Source organism: Telopea speciosissima, chromosome 9 (genome assembly GCF_018873765.1).
Source record: "Telopea speciosissima isolate NSW1024214 ecotype Mountain lineage chromosome 9, Tspe_v1, whole genome shotgun sequence".
Classification (NCBI taxonomy): domain Eukaryota; kingdom Viridiplantae; phylum Streptophyta; class Magnoliopsida; order Proteales; family Proteaceae; genus Telopea; species Telopea speciosissima.
This window is the reverse complement of record NC_057924.1, coordinates 20,495,738-20,518,729: the sequence shown is the minus strand read 5'-3', so window position 1 is coordinate 20,518,729 and position 22,992 is coordinate 20,495,738. Positions and strand designations below refer to the sequence as shown.

At 40.5% G+C, this 22,992-nt stretch overlaps 1 protein-coding gene across 1 annotated transcript in view; it reads right to left on the bottom strand.

Moving 5' to 3' along the window:
• LOC122640798 (phospholipase A1-II 1-like) overlaps positions 1–19,846 on the bottom strand; it is a 57,481-nt gene extending 37,635 nt beyond the window's left edge. Inside the window, exon 1 of the mRNA XM_043834045.1 lies at positions 19,499–19,846. Coding sequence (XP_043689980.1) covers positions 19,499–19,798 — 300 coding nt within the window. The 5' untranslated portion in view covers positions 19,799–19,846. The remainder of the gene's footprint in view (positions 1–19,498) is intronic.
• Between the last annotated feature and the right edge of the window lie 3,146 nt (positions 19,847–22,992).

Below are 22,992 nucleotides of genomic sequence, written 5' to 3'. Positions count from 1 at the left end.
TTTTTCCTCTCTTTTCTCTCTCTTTTTCTTCCTTCTTTCTTTTTTTTTTTTGTTGTCCTTTGATGATTATGGCAATCTCAAAGGTGCTCAACCAAGAGGATCAAACCAGTAGAGTTCAACCGACATGAACTATAAAAGAAACATGCAAAGTATGGAATGGATACTAGACGAACATGTGCAACACAAATTTTTATCATATGCGGTTCCCTGACCTGTGAGATTCTCTAGTGCCTCTCACAAGAGGAGGGAGGACCCCACCTGGGCAGAGTGTTCGGTCAGGTGCCCCGGGTGGGTCCCACTCCCCTCTTATGAGAGGTACTAGGGAACCGCACCGGTCAGGGAACCATAGACGATAATGACACATAAAACCATGTTTTTTGACTCGCCGCCTTCAAAACTTGATGATACGAACGAGTCAGACTTGGTTTGAGCGAGTCATGTTTTCTGTAATTTTTTTAAATTCTTTCTTCTCCAACATATACCCAGAGGACCTCGTCGGCTTGCAATCTCAATGTCATTTATTTTCACATAGTCGTTAACCCCTTGTATTATTATTTTATAAAAAACACTTTTTGAGTCAAAGTACTTGTTTGAAAAAGCACTTTTTCAAGTATGTCAAAGTTTCAAAATTTGTGTTTTGTTTCATTCCCTCCTTTTTATTTCCTTCCACTATTTTGTTTGAATTTGTTGTGTCCTCTTGTATGCAAGAGACAATTTTGAGCTCAAGAATAGTCCCACATTGGTTGTGGGAGAGTTACTTGAGGGGTATATATATAGGATTATTTCCTTAAGGTGTTAGCCCTTTGGAGAGGAAGTCACCCTACTCTCTAGTGTGTGGGGGGGGTCCTCGAGGTGCTTTTAAATCACGCGTGCACGTCGAGCAGAGCCGAGCCTGGCCAGGCCGTGGTCGAGGTCGGGGTCGGGGTCGGGGTGTGGATGTGGGTGTGGGCAAAACCTTATTTTTAATAAGTAGAAGTTTTGCATTTTTGAGTTTTAATTCTTCATTTAAAACTCGGTTTGGTTCAACCATGGTTCATTTAAATGGTTAAGCCGTATGTGTCTATTCGTACATGTACACGAATAGGTACACCCACTCCCTATACGTGAAGGAAATATGTATGATCTATACGTACGTCTCCTGTATTTGTTTGGATGTATCCCTTCATGAAAGGGTACTCCATTACTATATATATACAAAGTCTTGCCTACATTATACATACAACAGAAACGACTTATCTCTGCAATAGTCCATTCCAGAGATAAGTTTTACTGTATTTTCTTTAGTAGTAGAAGGCTAGTATAGCCATTTGATATCCTTCAGTACTCGTATCAGGTTTTGCAATCTATACGTTTAGGAGTTGTTTCATCTTGGAGGGTTAGGTGCAAGGTCAACCCCGTTGCAGAAGTGGGGGCATCTAAAACCTTAAGGAGAGTATCTGTCAGATACGACTCAACTCATCCTGTTCGTGCTGTACAAGTTTTCCTCTCTTGTTCGTGTCTCTGTACTGACAATAGGTATTTTACGTATTACTATGTTACTGTTTAGTCTTACAGTATATGCCATGTATAACAATCTTAAGGTTTTAGAGTTTATTTGGCTTTTTCCTGTCTAAGACTATGGCTGAGAATAATACTGTGGACCCTCCACCTACTGCTGCCGCTGCCCAAACTACTGCTGCTACCATACAACCGAGTATGGAGAAACTGAGAATAGTTTCAGATTTTGATAAGATAGCACAGTTCACCGGGCAGAATTTTAAACGGTAGAAGCAGATGATGCTATTTGCCTTGACACAAATAGGGGTGGCGTTTGCATTGACTGATCCCAAGCCTCTAGAAACTGAGGATATTGATCTTGATATGAAGAGGGTTACTTGGATCGAAGCAAACTTTCAATGCAAAAATAGGATTCTGAATGCTCTGTCGAATGAATTGTACAATGTTTACAATTCCTTCGATCATGTCTACATGATTTGGAATGCTCTAGTCAACAAATATACTCTGGAAGATGCTGGTTTGAAGAAGTATGTGGTGTCAAATTTTCTGAATTTCCAGATGACTGAAGGTGAAACCGTTTCTTCTCAAGTACACAAATTCCAAGTTATGGTTGGGAATTTGGCTAAGGAGAACATGATTTTACCAGATCTATTTGTCACAAGTTCTTTGATTGATAAACTACCTGACTCTTGGAAGGATTTCAAAACTACTATGAAACACAAGAGGAAGGACTGGTCTTTTGATCAGGTGGTGGTTCGAATCAAAATAGAGGAACAAAACCGCATCAAAGACAAAGGTGAAAAGCCCATTGGATACATTCGATCCAAAGCTAATCTGGTGGAAACAGAGAAGAAATCAAATCTCAAGAGGAAAGGCAATCCTGTCCAGAAGAGTTCAAACTCAAAGAGGAAGAAAGAAAATTGCTTCAGATGTGGCAAGCCGAGTCACTTAAAAAAAGACTGCAGAAATAAGAAGAAGGTTTTGCCAGATAAGGCAAAAGTCAATCTTGCAGAAGAGGAAGTCTTTGTAGCGATGATAATCGAACTATTTTTGGTTGAAAAGCCAAATGACTGGATAATTGACACAGGTGCTACAAGGCACATCTGTGGGGATCGATACTCTTTTCTGAGTTATTCTATTTTAGATGATAAGGTCTATATGGGCAACTCCCAGTCATCCAAGGTTGTCGGCAAAGGAAAAATTACATTGAAGCTCTCCTCAGGAAAGACACTTGTCTTGGACAATGTGTTGCATGTGCCAAAAATTAGACGCAAGCTTATTTTAGGGCCACTTCTCAACAAGGCAGGAATGAAGTTACTTTTTGAGTCTGACAAGCTTGTAGTTCTGAAAAATGATGTATTTGTGGGCAAGGGGTATCTAAGTGATGGTTTATTTGTATTAAGTATTACTGAAGTAATAAAAGATAAGCCTAGTGCTTCTTTTGCTTACTTTATTGATTACTATGATTTATGGCATGGTAGATTAGGTCAATGCAATGCATCTTACATTTCTTATATGTATAAGAAAGGCTTAATAGACAATTGTATTAAGCAACCATTGACAAAGTGCCTCATATGTGTGGAGGCAAAATTCACTAAAAGACCACATAGGTCAATGGAACGACAAAGTGGCTTTCTTGATTTGGTGTATAGTGATCTATGTGACTATAAGTCACTAGAATCTAGAGGAGGTAAAAAATATGTTGTTACATTCATAGATGACCACTCTAGATTTACCATGGTTTATCTTCTTAAGTCCAAGGATGAAGCAAGTAATGCTTTTATATCCTATAAGGTAGAGGTGAAAAATCAATTAGGGAGGAAAGTGAAAAGGCTTAGAACTGATAGAGGTACTGAATACTCTAATCTTGCTCAGTTTTGTGAGGAACATGGTATTATTCATGAGACCACCGCCCCTTATCAACCTGAGTCTAATGAGGTGGCAGAAAGGAAAAATCAAACTTTGAAGGAAATGATGAATTCAATGCTCATAAGCTCAGGGTTACCCCTAGACATGTGGGGGAATGCCATGTTATCGGCATGTTATATATTAAATCGAGTTCCGCACAAGAAAATGGGATTGTTACCCTTTGAATTATGGTATGGAAGAAAACCTACTATAAAGCATTTAAGGATATGGGGTTGTCTAGCCAAAGTGGCTATACCAGAACCAAAGAAAAGAAAACTAGGACCAACGACATGTGATTGTGTTTTCATTGGATATGCAGCACATAGTACTGCATATCAATTTATGGTTATTAAAATCATAGATGAAGTGTTTGAAGAAAATGACATCATTGAGTCAAGGGGTGCAGAATTCTTTGAGAATGTATTTTCTCTTAAGTTTAACCTATTAGAAAGTAAGGTTGATAGTAGTGTATCATTTTTTGGACAAGAAGTGTCACAGGAAATTGAGCCTATATCTAGTGATTCAAGTCAAATACGGAAAAGTAAAAGGCAAAAGAAAGCTACTTTTTCAGATGGTGATTGGGTTGTCTATCTTTTAGACAAGGATCCTTTATCGTATAAAGAAGTGGTAACATCTTTAGATGCCGTGTTTTGAAAAGAGACCATCAAAAGTGAACTAGATTCCATTATAGCCAATCACACATGGATATTAGTTGACTTACCTAAAGGTTCCAAAGTGTTGGACACTAAGTGGATATTTCGAAAGAAATTAAAACCAGATGGATCACTAGATAAGTTTAAAGCCCGGTTAGTAGTAAAAGGCTTTAGACAAAAGAAAAATATAAATTACTTTGACACATTTACTCCGGTAGCAAGAATGACTACTATACGAGTAATGATGGTTGTTGCGTCTATGTATAATTTGGTTATACACCAAATGGACGTAAAAACAGCGTTTCTAAATGGCGACTTGGTAGAAGAAATATATATCAAGCAACCAGAAGGTTATGTTGTGCCTGGACAAGAACATAAGGTGTGTAAGTTGATTAGATCACTTTATGGACTAAAATAAGCTCCAAAACAGTGACATGAAAAACTTGATTCGATACTTGTCTCAAATGGTTTTCTAATAAATGATGCTGATAGGTGCTTGTATAGCAAGTTCTATAAAGGTAAAGGTGTGTTCATCGTACTTTATGTAGATGACATTTTGATAATGGGAACAAGTTTAGACATTGTAAAGCAAACTAAGGTTTCTTAATGTCTAAGTTTGATACAAAGGACATCGGGGAGGCTGATGTAATTCTTGGAATTAAGATCACCAGAAAAGTAAAGGAGATAATATTATCCCAATCCCATTATGTAGAAAACATACTAAAGAAGTCTGATTATTATGATTTATCAGCGGTTAAAACACCTTTGGACATTAATTGTTTTTTGCAAAAGAATTTGGGGGAACCTGTCTCCCAAAAGAAATATTCACAAATCATTGGTTCAGTTACATATCTAATGAACTGCACCAGACCAGATATCATTTTAGCAGTTGGAAAATTGAGTCAATACACTCATAAGCCAAGTATAGAGCATTGGCATGCCATGACAAGACTATTACGATATTTAAAGGGAACGATAGCCTATGGCCTTCACTATAGTGGAAAACCAGTCGTGTTAGAGGGCTATTGTGATGCTAACTGGATTTTAGATACCAAGGAAACATTAGCAACTAGTGGATATGTTTTCACACTAGGAGGTGGAGCGATTTTGTGAAAATCGGTAAAGCAATCCTGTGGTACAGGATCCACCATGGAAGCTGAGTTTATAGCTTTGAAAAAGACAGGAACTGAAGCAGAGTGGCTCAGAACTTTGATGGCAGATATTCTATTGTGGCCAAAATCGTTGCCTCGATATCACTTCATTGTGATAATCAAGTGGCAATAGCTAAAGCTAAGAATAAAATATACAATGGAAAGAAGCGCCACATCCGCCTAAGACATAATTTTGTAAGGCAGCATATTAATAAAGGGACAATAGCTATTGATTTTGTGAAATCTAAAAGAAACTTAGCTGATGTTTTCACAAAACCGTTGCCTACAAAAATAATTCATGATTCATCTAAGGGAATGAGCTTAAGGCCTGTGACATAGGTCATGTGATGGACACCCAACCTATGTGAAAAGGTAAATTCCTGAATTAGGTTCAAAGGGTACAAATGAAGTCACTAGATGACCTGTCTAGTACTACTACTTTTTTAGCTCAATCTAGGTAGATAGAAAAAGTAATACCACCATAAAGAAAGGAGGATGAGTTTTATAGACTCTTAATCAAGTCGGATCTCATGAAATGTGGGGGTGTGTTAACTGTGATGCACACTATGGACTGACTTAAATAGATATAGGGGGTGAGGCCGCCTATCGATGAGAATTTTATAGGTAAATTCTCTAAACGTCTATGAGACCAAGATAAGGGACAAGGCCAGTTAAAAATGTCCATATTTATAAAAAGGATATCACAAACGGCCGACTAGTAGGATGTGGCTGGTGAACTAGTCGGCTACACCGATGAGGAAAGGTTCAAGAACTCTGACTTCACCTGTACTCTGTGGCGTAGTTCATCAGACCTAGTGCAGGTTCAAGTCTTGAAGACACCTGCAACGATGTATCCTACTATGTCTAATATACTTATCACTCGTTATGTATCACTATTTTGAAACTTGTGGGGGAATTGTTGTATTATTATTTATAAAAAACACTTTTTGAATCAAAGAAATTGTTTCAAAAAGCACTTTTCAAGTGTGTCAAAGTTTCAAAATTTGTGTTTTGTTTCATTCCCTCCTTTTTATTTCCCTCCACTATTTTGTTTGAATTTGTTGTGCTCTCTTGTATGCAAGAGACAATTTTGAGCTCAAGAATAGTCCCACATTGGTTGTGGGAGAGTTACTTGAGGGGTATATATATAGGATTGTTTCCTTAAGGTGTGAGCCCTTTGGAGAGGAAGTCACCCTACTCTCTAGTGTGTGGGGGGTCCTTGGGGTGCTTTTAAATCGCGCGCGCACGAGCCGAGCCAAGCTGGGCCGGGCCGAGGTTGAGTTTTGCATTTTTGAGTTTTAATTCTTCATTTAAAACTCGGTTTGGTTCAACCATGGTTCATTTAAATGGTTAAGCCGTATGTGTCTATTCGTACATGTACACGAATAGGTACACCCATTCCCTATACGTGAAGGAAATAAGTACGATCTGTACGTACATTTCCTGTATTTGTTTGGATGTATCCCTTCATGAAAGGGTACCCCATTACTATATATATACAAAGTCTTGCCTACGTTATACATACAACAGAAATGAATTATCTCTGCAACAGTCCATTCCAGAGACAAGTTTTACTATATTTTCTTTAGTAGTAGAGGGCTAGTATAGCCGTTTGATATCCTTCAGTACTCGTATCAAGTTCTGCAATCTATATGTTTAGGAGTTGTTTCATCTTGGAGGGTTAGGTGCAAGGTCAACCCCGTTGCAGAAGTGGGGGCATCTAAAATCTTAAGGAGAGTATCTGTCAAATACGACTCAACTCATCCTATTCGTTCTGTACAAGTTTTCTTCTCTGGTTCGTGTCTCTATGCTGACAACAGGTATTTTACGTATTACTGTGTTACTGTTTAGTCTTACAGTATATGCCTTGTATAACACCCCTTTACCTAAATCCAAAGAACCCAAATCAGTAATAGCAGAAAGAACAATTACTTAAGGTCCTCCCACTTCTATTTGTATAGAATATTGCATTGGTAAGATTTCCATTGCAGGGGATCGATATTAACATTGTTGGTTGACCTTGATGATCAGGGTCACTGGTAGTGGATGTGGAAGGAGTTACTGGCTGGCGGTGGCAGAGATCATTAAGGCTTAGCTTCTAGTGCTGCGTGAACCTATAGAAAACAGGTCATGAAACGATTCACCAATGAAGACCAAGAAAACAAATTCTTTTTAAATCTGACTAAATCACGTGGAGAAAGGGAGAAAGAGAGAGGGAGAGAGAGAACAAACCTGCTATACTTGTCGTCTTGCCTCGCCGGCCAGGAGTTGAAAAACTTGAAACCAAACCCTAATGAGAAGTAGAAGTTATATTTTGCAGCCTCGTAGGAAGATGGAAAAACAAACAAAGCCGCCGCTTAGGGTTTCGGAAATTGAAGTTCAGTAGTGATTAGCAAACGTCTAAGGCAAGGGAGAATAGGAAATTAGAGATAGGACAAAAATTTTACTGAAGGTTCGACCGATTTAGTATTGATTAAACCACATTTTAAAATATGACATGACTCGTTGCGATTAGTGTGACTCGGATGAAATTAAACAATCTAGTTTCTTGTGACTCGGAAAAAATTTGATCAAGTCCATGCATTTTTTACACTGGTCGAGTCTACATGATTCTTGATCAGGTTTTCCAAAATTCTCACTCGATTGGGATGACTCAGCGAGTCAAAACCTGATTTTCTAACTATTTTACATAAATATTACCCAAATCAAAGCACAAGAGCACCAAGTTACGAGATCTAAGACAAAGAAAGTTGAGAAACAAACGAGTTAATGGATGAAGAATCAAAGTGGGGAGGAGAAAAGGATGCGAGACTTTGCATCGTTAATTGGAAGAGCTTGTGAGGCCAAAGCCCAACTAAGAACAGACAACAAAAATCTTTGTTGTAGTACTAGCTATTCACCTCCCTCACATCGCCATTACGGTTGCCTTCGAGAGACAGACATTAGATACAAGTATTTAACTAATGTTTCCTCATTTTATAAGAATATACTGCCATTTTTTTGTCCCATTTTTTTGAAAGCTATGCGTTTAAAACGCATACCATCTGTCTATCTTTGTTTTTAACCGTTCTCTGTTTTTTGACCATATTGTTTGTTATTAGACTCCGTTGAACCTCTTACATAAATGTTTAAAGGACCAACCATTATCCTCTCAATTACACTGGTCGTACTTGACCTCAAGTACATCTAACATAGGAGGCAGAAATGACCATCCTATCCTCTGCCCGAATATACTGCCCGAGGTGGGGTCCACGTGGGATCCACCTCCCTCTATTAGATGTACTTGAGGTCAAGTACGGGCAGTGTAATTGAGAGGATAAAAATTCCCAACCATTGGGCTGAGCAAATGATTTTATAATTACTCATAAATCAAATTCTTTTACCATATTCACAACTTGACACATTTTCAAATGGGGAGTTTTTCAAATTATTTATTTAAAATTCATAAGGTTTTTGAAAGTGATATGTGGAATTGGTTTGCAAAGCTTGCTCAACCAATGAGGTTGAGTTCTGTATTTATAGAATTTGTACAAGAAATATCTCCATAAAGATAGTTACAATTTGAATTTTGAATTGTTGTTACAACAACGGGAAGGGGATTGTTATCTTATCTCTAGTTGAGAGATTATAGGAGATGGATTCTTATCTCCAACTGTGAGAGATTGCTGGAGATTAGGAGAGCCAACGTTCACCTGTGTTTGACTTGGTCTTTCATCCCCCCACAAACCCTTGGGTGGTAGGCAAAGGAGTTTGGTTGCATGTTGCTGAAAGAGAGGTGCTGGTAAACCCTTTGTGAAGATATCTGCCATTTGTTCAGTGGAGCAAACAAAGTGAACTTGTACTTGTTTGTTGATGACAAGATCTCATACAAAATGATAGTCAACCTCTATATGCTTTGTACGAGCATGTAGAACTGGGTTGGCTGACATTTGTGTTGCTGATATGTTGTCACAACATACAATTAGAGGTAGAGTAATGTCCAAGTACAGATCTCTGAAAACATAAGACAACCAAAGTAATTCAGAGACAGTGATTGCTAATGCTTTATACTCTGCTTCAGTACTGGAGCGGGAGACAGTGGGTTTCTTTTTGGAACCCCATGACAAAAGATTACTCCCCAAAAAGGTGCAGAATCCAAACGTTGACCATCGAGTGTCTGGGCAGCCTGCCCAGTCTGCATCAGTGTATGCACCTAGTAGGTTGAGAGAACTCGGTTTGATAGTTGTTCCAGCTCCGACTGTTCCTTTAACATACCTTAGGATACGTTTCACAGCAGCTAAGTGATCAGTTGTTGGCTTGTGCATGTATTGACAGACCTGATTCACAGCATAAGTTAAGTCTGGATGGGTCATTGTGAGGTACTGAAGTGCCCCAACTATTTGCCGATACTCATGTGCCTCAGGTAGTGGTTCACCATTCTGTGTTGATAATTTTTGTCCACTGGGCATTGGTGTATTGATAGGCTTACATTGTGTCATGCCTGTTCGTTCTAGTAACTGTAGATCATACTTGGTCTGTGTGAGAGTGATGCCCTTGGAACTTCGATTTGCTTCAATGCCCAAGAAGTAATGGAGGTCACCAAGATCTGTCATAGCAAAGTTGTGACTTAAACGGGTAACTACCATTTTTATAAGATCAACACTGTCACCTGTGAGAATGATCGATGTCATCTACATAAAGAAGTAGGACAATCATGCCCCTTTCACCTTTATAGATGAACATGGAGGAATCAGCTAGGCTTTGTCGAAAACCCTCTTGAATCAGATAATTGCTGAACTTGTGAAACCAAGCTCGTGGTGCTTGACGAAGACCATAAAGAGCCTTGTTAAGATGGCATACATATTCTAGAACCGTAGGGTTGACATAGCCTTAAGGTTGATGCATATAAACTGCCTCATTCAAGTTGCCATGTAAGAAGGCATTTTTTACGTCAAGTTGCTTGACATGCCATGCATGTGATACTGCAATAGAGAGAACAGTGCGAATAGTGGCTGGTTTAACAACAGGACTGAAGGTTTCAGTGAAGTCAATCCCTGGTTGTTGATGAAACCCTTTTACAACTAAACGGGCTTTGTACCGTTCAATGGACCCATCACTCTTGGTCTTAATTCTGTAAACCCATTTGCAACCCACTATATTCATTTCTTTAGTTGGTGGAACTAAAGTCCATGTCTGATTTTGCATCAAGGCTTTATACTCAGCATCCATTGCCGCAACCCATGAGGGGTTCTTTGAAGCCACTTTGTATGATGTTGGTTCAGGGGGTATTTTTGTAAGATGAACTGTGAGAGCCATAGGATAAAGGATGGCGTGTGGTCAACAAACTCATCTGGATTTTGGGACACCTGGAGCCAGTTTGGCTTCGGGTAACCATGGGATGATGAGTGGTTGTAGGTAGAGGAGGGGGTGCGGGTAATGGTGAAGGTTGTTGTGTGGTTGTTGAGGCTGGATTGGTAATTGGCTGAGTGGTTGTGTTTGCGTGGGTTGTGGGTTATTGGTTTGAGGCTGATTGGTAAATGATGGAGTAAGTTGTGCTGGAGAAGGTGTATTGGATGCTAGAGGAGATGGTGGGGAATTTGGTGTGGAAGATGTTGTGGGGGAAACAAGTGGTATTGGGTTTGGTGGTGTAGCCAAGGTGGTTGGGATTGTTAAGGTTGTGGTGGGTGAGGGACGGCTGGGGTTGTCTAAGTTATCAGTTTTTGTGGCAAATGGGAAAATGGTCTCATTGAACTTTACATGGCGTGAAAGATAGACACGGCCTGTGGTAGGATCTAAACATTTGTAGCCTTTGTGGTATAGGCTATAGCTGAGAAATACACAAGACTTGGATTTGGGACAAAGTTTGTCACTTCTATATGGACGGAGGTTAGGAAAACACTCACATCCAAAAGCCCGTAATGCCTGATAATCTAGTTTACTGCCAAACAATGCTTCATATGGAGATTGGCCTTGTAATACCGGTGTGGGTAGCCGGTTGATAATATAAATTGCTGTTGTGAAGGCTTCGAGCCAGTATTGTTTTGGCATATGGGCTTGATATAGCAGTGACAGCCCCATTTTCGTAATGTGTCTATGCTTCCTTTCAGAGACACCATTTTGCTCAGGTGTGTGTGGGCAAGAGATTCTTGGAAGAATGCCACAGTCATCAAGATGGGCTTGAAACACCCCTTTGGTGAGCTCTAAGGCTCCATCAATTTGGAAATATTTGATTGTTGACTTGTGTATATTTTCAGCCATTTTCTTGAAATGTTGAAAACACTATAGAGCTTCAGATTTGAATCGCAATGGATAAAACCATGTAAATCTACTGAAATCATCAATAAAAATTATGTAAGAATTAAAACCACTATTGGAATAGTGTCTAGTGGGTCCCCATAAATCACAATGGACAAGTTCCAAAGGCTGTGATGCTCGACCAGACTGACTAAATGGCAATTTGCAACTTCTACCCATTTGACAAGAGGCACGCATGGTATTATTCTTGACTAGCGGAATTGCTAAAGAAGGATCCGAAGCTCTTATTTGATGAAGAATTTTTTATGATGAATGGCCTAGCCGATGATGCCAAGTTGTTGCTGGTACGGTGGAGCTATAGAGTGCCAGATCTCCTCCTGAAAGGTTCGGCCATGTGTAGAGATTATCCCTGATTGGTCCCGTCATTAGAGTTGTACCTGACTGCAGGTCCTTGACAGAAAAACCCCATGGAAAGAATTCAACGGTGCAATTATTATCCTTGGTTAACTGAGAAATTGAAAGTAAATTCCTTGCAATTTGTGGAACAACCAACACATTTTGGAGTTTCAAAGGTGTCAATTTTGTTGGTAAAATGGCAGTACTAGTGTGAGAGATTGAGATACGCTTACCATTACCAACAGACACTTGGTCTTCACCATTGTAAGGATTGGACTGGTGTAGTTGGGCAGGATCAAATGTCATATGAGATGTAGCACCCGAATCTGGTATCCATTGACCATCATTATTGTACGTAGAGTTTGGTGCCTTTGATGATGATGCTGAATGAAGACCAACATAAGGATTGGTTTGAGGTGCTAGTGCACTGTTCCTGCTGGCTGAGTACCTGAAGAAACACTTACTTGCAGTATGTCCAAATTTGGCACATATTTGACATTTGATTTGTGATGTGGCTGGTGATGATGGACGTTGGTTTTGGTGGGTAGGGTGGGTGGGTGATTGCTGAAATGGAATGGATTGGGTTGTGGTTTGATTAGGTCGTGGTGATGGGTTGGTGGGAGTGTGGGTTTGTTGGTACCTTGGATTACCATTGCCACGAGGTTTGAACTTACGAGCCGTATCAATATTGTAAAGTCCAATGTGGGAATCAACAGATGAACTTGAGTGATTACCATAGCCTTTGCGTAGACGTTGCTCATGAGTGAGTAACTTTGCTCGCAGTTCATTGAACTTAACTGGAGGATTCATGTTCTCCATAGTTATGACAAAGGTAGTGTAATCCGGTCCAAGGCCATTTAGAGTATAGCCAACTAGTTCAGAATCCTTCACTCGATCATCGACGGCGGCAAGTGAATCAGCAAGAGACTTTACCTTTTGCAGATATTCAGTGATGGTGGAGCCTCCTTTGTTGATTGTTAGAAGCTCACTGCGCAGATAGGATTTTTGTGCAGTTGACTGTTGCAGAAATAATTCTTCAAGAGCATCCCACACTTGTTTTGCAGAGGTGAGACCAAGGATGTGAGATGAGAGTGATTGATCAAGTGTAGCGTTAATGCAAGCACGTACAAAATGATCGGTTTTCCTCCATAAGTGATATGTAGGATTGGGTATTAGTGTGGTAGATTCAGGATCTGTTGGTTGAACTTGAGTTGTTGGTGCTGTGACAGAGCCATCTATATGGCCCATAAGATCAGAAGAGATGAAGATTGATTCAAGTTGTTCTTTCCAAAGAAGGTAGTTCGTGCCATCTAGTTTGACAGACACTAGATTGGACAGATTTGTAATTGGGAAAGGATTAGAAGTGTTGTTGGTATTGGCCATTGGGTTTTTGAAAGAGAGAAAAAAGGAACAGATCTTAATAGAAGGCGACTGATACCATGAAAGTGATATGCGAAAGTGGTTTGTAAAGCTTGCTCAACCAATGAGGTTGAGTTCTGTATTTATAGAATTTGTACAAGAAATATCTCCATAGAGATAGTTACAATTTGTATTTTGAATTGTTGTTACAACAACGGGAAGGGGATTGTTATCTTATCTCTAGTTGAGAGATTGTAGGAGATGGATTCTTATCTCCAACTGTGAGAGACTGCTGGAGATTAGGAGAGCCAACGTTCACCAGTGTTTGACTTGGTCTTTCAGTTTTGTAAATAAAATTACCTTCGGGTGGAAAATATTAAATCCTCGGGTTCGTCAGAGATCGAAATGATCAACACCTGACGATAACCAAAAAAAAAAAAAAACATGTAGGATTTCTGGGGAAAATCGGGGTGTTACATTTGACTCAGTATTGGATAATGTAGATACTGTATTTTGAAACTTTAGGAGAACATCCCGGCTATGATGATCTAGGCTCAGATGGCTTCTATGATGATAAAATGGCAAGAATTACCACTTTACCTCTACCCTACTTTATATACCTAAACCTTCTTAAATAGAGTCAAGACCACTAGGATAGTTTTATTTAACCATTTCTAGCCCTTGTGCAAAATTCCACCCAAATCTGACAACCTTTCTTTCTAAAATAATCATTTTGTCCCTAGTATTTTCTCGGTAGCCAAACCACTTCGATTTGAGCTGAAACATTTTATTTGTCCTAAAGAGCTATTTAGAGCATGCACGTAATGTTTTGTTCAAATTCGACGAATGTTTGGTATTTTTTCTAATTGGAAAGTGATCATTTTGTCCCTTGCACTCTTTTCGGTGTCCAGGCCTCCCTAATTTGGCCCAAAACTTCTAGATAACTTTATTGGCTAATTTAAGTATAAAATTTCGTACAAATCCAACACTCTTTAAGCTTAGATCGGCATGAAATGTTGTTATTGTTGATTTCCCATGTTGAGTCAGGAAACCTTCGGTCCGGTCCACCTGGGATGAACCTACAAAAAATCGAGTGAGCAAAGGAGAGCCGGTGTGGCTCCGGCCGAGGGCTCTCCGATGCTTAAGTCAGGTCTCCAATTTAGCAGCAGTTCCACTTCGTAAAAAGTAAGATGAATGCTTAGGCTTCATACCTGGGTATTTATAGAGGTGGATAGGGCAGCGGAGAAGAGTCCTATTTTTGGTAGGAGTCTTCTAGGCGGAGTCATATTCGAAAGGAGTCTCTTCAGTTGGTAAGAGTCCTTATTTGGATGTGATACGATTCCATCATTGGATGACGGCTCGATTCAGTTGACTCAACATATCACGTGATCATCGGGATGTGCTGACGTGGTCCCGCGATTTAAGCGAGTTGCAATTATCGTTTCGCCTGAGGGCTCAGCCCAGCATATCTGACCCTTTGGTCACAGAGGTGCTCTAGGTGCTTATCATGGGCTTGACATTCGAATGTGTAAAGCTCATCTAGCGCCGACCACCGCATGCTCGGCCGGTTGCCGGTTATATAGCTTCGACTGAGTCACCGACCATGGAGGGCTCGTCTGGTAGGTCAATCATTATGTACTTGGTCTTGTAGCCGACCAGTGAGATCTCGGCTTGGCAGCCGACCATAGGGAGTCGACCATGGTGCCGACCGCGGTGGACTTGGATGTTCTGCAGGCCAAGGAGAGGTCGGCTGAGCATCTGACCAAGGAGGACTTGGCCACAATGTCGTCCGCATAGGGGTTGGTCGATTGCCTGTTGTGGAGGGCTCAGCCATTCTACCGAGCACGGTGGGTTTGGCCGTGTTGCCGAACGTGGTAGCCTCGGTCGTAGCCGTGTGGCCGACCACCATGTCGAACATACGGCTGACCCTCTGGCGTGACCACTTTCAGGCCACGAATGGGTTGCCTTAAGGTTGATCCGCCGTCCGAGGTGGACCGGTGTCCAGCCCTCTTAAGAACCGAGTTCTATAGCTCGGCCTTGGATGGCCACATGTCATTTGGCAATTTGCTAGTGTATTTTCAGTTTATCATCTCGATTTGTGTAGCATTGTTTTGGGGGACTCACATATCGAGAAGGGGAGAAAGTGCGAAAAAATGCATAATGAAAAAGTGCCTAATATTGACAGAAGGACATCATTTATAAATAGGATTTTTCTACCCAAAATAAAATTATAAATTGGAATTTTTATTTTAATTTTTGTACCGGAAGTATGACTTTATGGACACTTATGTCATAGCACATGTTTCTACCACCAACATATGATATTCTTTGGTTGGTTGTGTTCATGGACCATCCAATGAAAAAAATTTCGAGGTTGAACTTGGACTACATGCACTAGATCGGGCCTCTTGGTGAGCCTATTCAAGTTTGTTGTAGAAATCATCACCCATCTATTGGTATTGTGCACGTGCACTGAAACTGTTAGGCTGTGTTTGGTTGAAGGTGTCGGACAAATCGGGATCCGTTGAATCTGGATTCTAAGTATTTTTTTGTTGTTTGGTTTCTCGGAATATGTTTAGTGTACAAATACACAAGATCCATGAGAATCCTCCGTTACAGCTAGATTTTAGAATCCAACGGAATCACCCCTTGGGGCGAATTCTGTTGGGATGCCACACGAATCCACCTTAGTATTTAAAGCCCAAAATCCACGCGAGTCCTCCTATCGTGATCGAAAAATTTTCGAAGGAACCCGTCGTTCTTGCAGCAAGTCTCCTTCATCAACCTCCCCTGGAGTCTATCACGATTTTATCTCAACAAGAGATCGCCTTCTACCTCCGGTTCAACGCTTGAAATCTCGTCTGCAACATCCCCTCTCAAGTCACTCAACCTCCCAAAGTTTCCTCTCTCACCAGCAACTTCCTCTGTGTGCAAGATCGCCTTCGAATCCAAGTGGTTTCTTCTCTAAACAACAAGTAACTTCATCTTCATCTTCATCTTCATCTTCTACTCCTCCCATTCCCCTGTTTTTCACTTCCATTATGAAAAATCTTCTACTACTCCCAGTCCCCTGTTTTTCACTTCCATTATGAAAAACCCCTAAAATATTTCCATAAGGATAAAACCCTAAAATCTAGTTTGCTTGCACAAGTGCATCTCTCGAATACATATTGAATCAATCCCTCCACAGCACCGCCTTCCATCTCTCTCTTCCTTTATTTATGCTTTCACGTTCCAAAGTGGAATGTTCTGGTTACCATTTGTTGGTTATATTTTTTATTTTTACCATTATGAAGAGATTCCCTGATGATTATACCTTTTTTATGTCCAAATCCATTACTGGTATTGCATTCTCCTTTGACTAACTCTACTGGAACTGGATTCCTACTCAAGAATCTGTTGCTAATGAACTTTTTTTCAGTTGTAGATTTTTATTTAGTATAAATTTTTTTTTGGTGGAAATTCTGTTTTTGTGTAATGGTGGTGTAATGTGTAACCAAATAGTTTTTCAGATGGATTCAGAAGGATTCCATCTGACAGAATCAGGGTGATCAAACAGTTTTTTTTGTCTCAACTACAAATCCATATGAACCAGATTTGTAAGAATACGATCCAAAATCAGAATCTGACTCCTCCAACACCTTCAACCAAACACGATCTTATGATTGTATTTAGGATCAAATTTCTCTTCACCAATGGTTAAGGAAAAATCCCTTCAGCCACTTTTTTAGGATCCTTCATATCAAAATCATTAAATCTCAACCATTAAAATAAAACACAAAACAAGCACATGATATTCATCCAAAATCCCAAAAAAAAAAAAAAAACACTCAAACCCCAAAATCAATGTCTTCCTGATGTTCCATTAACATCCAAGAACCATTAGCAACTTGAATCATTCCATTATTCATCTCAACCCACCACGAAATAAGCACATGATATTCATCCTTCAACACATCCATAGACTTGTTCACACGTGCGATATCATGATCAACTTCTAGCTTGAATCCTCCTTTGGCCCCTTGAGTGCCAGCAACGCCATGCAGGTATGCTTCCAAGTTATGCCAACTTGACAAATTGCCCGGACGCTTTAAGTAGTTAGACTCTCTAGTGTCGATTAATAGTTCCTGGCCAACATTGGCGTAGCCCAAGAGCGGGTATGTGGGGACAATATCTGGGACGTTGCGGATGCGCAACAGTCGAAGGTCATCTAATCGGGCGCAGAACTTCCGAAAGTCAGCATCCCCAACGCGGGGACTAGCGAAGACGAAGGCCGTCACTAGGCATGCTTTGTTTGGCTGGTCCTTGGGCTTGTTCACTCCATTGGCAACTATGCCTGCTGCGTTTATTGTTGCAAGCGCTGCTCCCAAGCTATGGCCTGTTATAGTTATGTTGATCTCTTCGTTCTTGAATTTTTCCACTAGTCTTCTCACCTCACCTAATACCTGAGATAAAATTAAATAAAGTAAATGAATGTACATAAAAAAATAGAATAAAATAAAGTAAATGAGAGTGACTGAAAGAAAATATGTGATTAACCCACAAATTAATATAAGGGCTGATGTTCTCTGTGCCACAGCGTAGCCTGTACCCCAGACACATGGATCTGCCATTTAGGAGGGCAGGGTGGTCATTTTGCCCATCCCCATATGTTTGGGAGCAGCATGTGCCCCGGCACAGAGAACATTTAGCCTTAATATAAAAATAAAAAGAAGAGTAACATAATTTGTAATGATTGTTTTTCATTTTTGTTTTTGTTTTTTCTAAAATACCACCAAAATTTTTGATAACCAGCTAACATGCAACATAAGGGTGTCAAAATCAAACCAAAATCATTTATCGAAACCGAAATCGCAAAACCGTTTAATAAATGGTTCGGTTATGATTTCAAAATTGACATCGTTTAATTAAACGGTTAAACCAAATAAACTATTTAATAGTCTTAAATGTACATAATGTGCCAAAAGCAAACAAAAATCGTTTACCGAAATCAAATCGAACCGTTTAAAACCGAAATTGTGAAACCGTTTACTAAATGGTTCGGTTGTAGTTTCAAAATTGAAACCGTTTAAGTAATCTGTTTAAACTGAACCAGACCATTTAACCAAAACCGAACCATTTAACACCCTTAATGCAACACAATGGATTTATCCCTTTGATGTGGTATCTTATAGGCTTAACATAGGTCACATCCCTCATGACATAAGATTGAAAGATCCAAACCTTCATCTAGAGAGGGAAAATAGAGGTAACCAAAACATATGAACAGCGACCTAGTCGCTCATAGGGGCATATTTAGCCGGTGAATATTATGTTAAGAAAACAATGCCCAGAATGGCGATTTGCAGAAGAAAATGCAAAAACGAAAGAGAAACACACGCGCACAAGACAAGATTTATGTGGTTCACCCCCAAAAAGGAAGGTTACATTCATGGCTGAGCGATAATAAGAATCCACTAATCTGTGAAGCAAAATATAAAACCCTCTCACACTTCTTTCAAAGAGATAACAACATTATATTAAAAAACCCTAACCCCAGAGAGTATATAAATGCCCTCCCCCTGGAAACCATCCAGTTCGACGTTGACGTATGCACTTTTTGATCATTCTGGCGTGTTTCGAAGGTGAAACGGTCCGCCGATGAATTATCACCGCACTTTCTAGACTGAGATCGGGCTTCACCAATATCATATTACACCAAAAATTACCAAGCGAAAGAGTTTTCTAGTTGGTTATGTTGATATAGCTTAGATAGGGAAAAAAATACTCTACTATAAGGTAAGGCTGAATTTTAGTAACAGGTGATCTTTAACCGTCAACTTTTGTCAGAAAACACAAATCATGGGATTGAGATGATGACGATCTTTGATCTAAGGTATTGCGAGGGCAGATGGAATCCAATCACTCTTTTGGATTCCATCTATGCAGCTATGGTCGTACGAGAACGGTTCTCAGAACCAACCTGATCCAGCCCAATGCAGATCGTCTACGGCCCAGCTGCTCGTAGCAGCCTGTGCGGTGCAGACTAGGCCGTGCATCCAATGACCGCCTTACCCCTTGCCCAGCATCTTGCCCGAGTGGGGGTAAGGAGGTCATTGTGCGCGCAATCCTGTCACGTCGCATAGGCTGCTACGGGCAGCTGGGCTGTAGGAGATCTGGATCCGACCCAGCCTCGTAGTTGATGACATAGTTTTGTACGGATTCTTACCTATAAATTATTCTTCTTTAGAGCAAAAAAAAAAAAAAAAAAAAAAAAAAAAAACAAATAAAGAAAGGAAGGCAAAAATAAAAATAATTTACCTGAGCTCTTGCACTGGACTTGTTGTAAAGGGAGCGTGGATCATCGGAAGTATACATGGAGTACCAACCCCCATGCACATCAACATCGTTGGAATCGGACCCAAATATGGAATCCTCAGCAGAGATCAATATGAAGTTCAAGTCGTTAGCCCATTCCAAAGCCTGCTCCGTACCCCTCCATGCAATCACGATGTCTCTCCTTCCCAACACTTCCTTCCCTTCATCAGTCGCCACCGCAACGTAACCAATCCAATTGGATTCTTTACTCCATGCCTCCCTCGACAAAGACTTCACCATCATACCATCTGGTAAGTCCACTGAGGACGTCGCATAGAGGAATTTTGTTACCTCATACTTGTATGGATTGCCTATATCCAAACCCACCTTCGAGAAGAATTCCGACCTCCCGTACCGGCTGCTTCCGGCATACTTGGACAACTTCTCTGAGTTGAAGGCATCGTATGTAGCCTCAGCCATTTTGCCGTAGTGGATGATGTATCGCCGGAGATCGATGTCGAGGGGGTCTAGCATGTTCTTCCACTTATCCTGCCCGCTCAGCTGCTTCCATCTTTTGGAAATGCTGCTTTCATTAAGGCTACCCATCTTTTCTTTGTTTCTAACTTCGTAACTCAATGAATCAAAAATACAAGTTTACAGTCTAGTGAACAGTGAATCAGAGAGATTTCTCCTTTAGCTTCCCCTTAATTGAATTTTTGGGAATTCCTTGTGTTTTCTTATCACACCGATTACCAATTTATATACTTGCGCCCTTTCCATGCATGGCAAAGGAAACCATGAAGCTACCATTTATGCCGGTGGCTCAAAAGACCCTCTCCTACAGTTGCTGGTGGGCGTGACCAAGATATTTTTTTGAAGTGTTGAATTGGCAACTTGTACCATGAAGATATTTTTTTGTGTTACATTTTAGAGACAAATTTGTGTGTGGCTTTATTCCCCAAACGTCACAATCTAGGTTTGAGTGGAACTTTATTTATTTGGAGAGTTCTAGCTCAAACATATCTCACACTTGTAAAAATATTTTTTTAATGTAGTATGATTGAAAGTTCCTGAAAGGTTCGACATTAACAAATAGGGGGAGAAAAAATTGAATTGGATGCATGCATGTAGGGATGTAAACGGATCAGATTCAGCTCGGATACGGTTGGATGTGATTGGGTTCGGATATTTTTTGGTCGAATACGGATACCTTTAAACGGATTTGAATGGATTCGGATACAGATCGAATTCAGATTTTTAAACATCTGTTTACATTTTTGCCTTGTGTAACCCGGACCTTCCTCCCTCTAGTGGATACAATTCACTCTCAATCCAGATCTCTTAGATCATGATTCTCTTTTTCCCGTATTCTAGAACCTGTCGAATCTTAAAAAAAACCTCAAGATCATTATTTACTTAATTTTTTATTATTAAGTAATCAAATTTTTTTTCGAACGGATTTTTATTGGAGTATTCCGATTTTTTTCGGATATCTCTAAATGAATACGGATGTCCCTAAACCGATACGGATGCGTATCGAATTCGAATTTTTAAATATCCATTTACATCCCTACATGCATGCTCGCTAATACATGGGAGGAAGTTTTAATTAGTAAATGATGGTTATACTAACTAAACTAAATTTAACGTGGATAATCTAAAAGGCCACTACTTATCTATTCAACAATTAGAAAGCCAGACTAGCCGTCCATATGATAAGTATTAGAACCCACCCAATGGATAATATAGAATACTAACCTAATTAACTATTGTAATGAAAGACCAGCCCTCCATATGATAAGTTTAAGAACCACGCAGTCAAGCATGGCTACATACAACCAGTGTCTATAAATAATATGTCATTAATTTACTCCTTTCTCATTAGAATTTTTATTTTTTTTTGGTGAATAAATAAATCTATTACCAAACCCCAAGAGGGGGCAGGGGGAAAAGAGGGGGGAAAACAAGGGGAAGAATTAAGGGGGGGAGGACAAAGGGTACAAGCCTCAAGCTACCTAAGAAGAGGTAGGAGGCTGCAAGAGAGAAATATCAAGAACAAGGAGAAAGCTCCACAACAAACCATCAGACTAACCTACAGCCTAATCAAATTGAAGGGAGACCACGCAAAGAAGAACAAAGGACATAATCGGACCCAAACAACCAGTCACCTATATATAAAGTCAACCTTCTTCCCTTTAGGATTATAGGGAGGAATAGGAGGAATCACCCAACTCTTTGTTTGATTATCTCCATTTCTTCCATAGGCTCCTCCACCATTGGACCCTTGCGCACACGATCTTGAGACGATTGATCTTGGGATTCCTTTTCACCACCAGCATTTTTGAAGACATCCCTCACATGGGCATACCATGCGTCGGAGATCGGATATGGGGGTTACACTTGATCTTGAATTTCTCCTTCTAACATGGGTCCAACACCCACATTGGGCTCTTCCCTTAATTGGACGATCAAGTTAATCCCTTCAACCTCATGTAAAGGGGAGGTACCCAAAAGACTAGGACCACTAGGATGAGGGGGGTCCCGCAAGGAAGACTCTAAGAGAGCGTTGGAACCACCTTCCATGTCCATTTCAGAGCATGAACTTAGAATTTCAAACTGTTTTCTATTTGTGGCCAGACTATGAGTGACTGATGGGTTGGTAACAGGTTGTAGAGAGGCTAAAAGCCTAGAATGGGATGGGTTCAGGCTTGCAGAAGCTGCAGCAAAGAGAGTCTCACAAAAATGGGAAGGCTCGAAAGTATCACCAGTCGCATGGGGGATAGGAATCTCCGGGCTCGAGGAGAAAATGCCAACGGTGGAACCACCCTCAATGGACTGAACTTGCATCTCTTTCAGCTCCGGCTGGGGCTGAGATCCATCTGCTTGGGATCTAACGTGAGAGTCAGAAGTTTGGATAGGACCAAGACCCATTCTTCTTCCATTTCGAAGACCTGGGCGACGAGGCAATTGATCTGTAGGGATTTAACACATTGACTTGACGAGTGACCAAAAGAACAACATATAGCACATCTTGGGGGCACCCACTCATAGAAAACTTCTTGCTCAAAGCTACTGCTCCCCTCGGGGCACACAATGATCGACCGAGGAAGCTCTGTAGAGGCCTTGATCTCCACACAAATCCGAGCAAAAGAGAGCCTATCTTTTGAGAGGGTAATGCTATCCGAGAACAGAGGAATCCCAAGAGCACTGCCTACCAAGCTCAAACCAGAGGGTGTCCAAAGGTGGAACGGAAGCGCAGGAAACTGTACCCAAATAGGAATGGATTTTACTTCCATCTTCTTCAGTGGCAAGTCCGGGTTCCACAGTCTAACTATTAGAGGCCTTCTCGCCAAGTTCCACAGTCCCTCCCTTCTTGCCAAGTTCCACAGTCCCTCCTCCAAGACCTTGCGTTTCTCTTCGTCCTTACTGAACTGGAAAATGAGGAAACCATTTTAAAGAGCTTTTATGTCCACATGCCCAGTCAATTTCCACAGCTT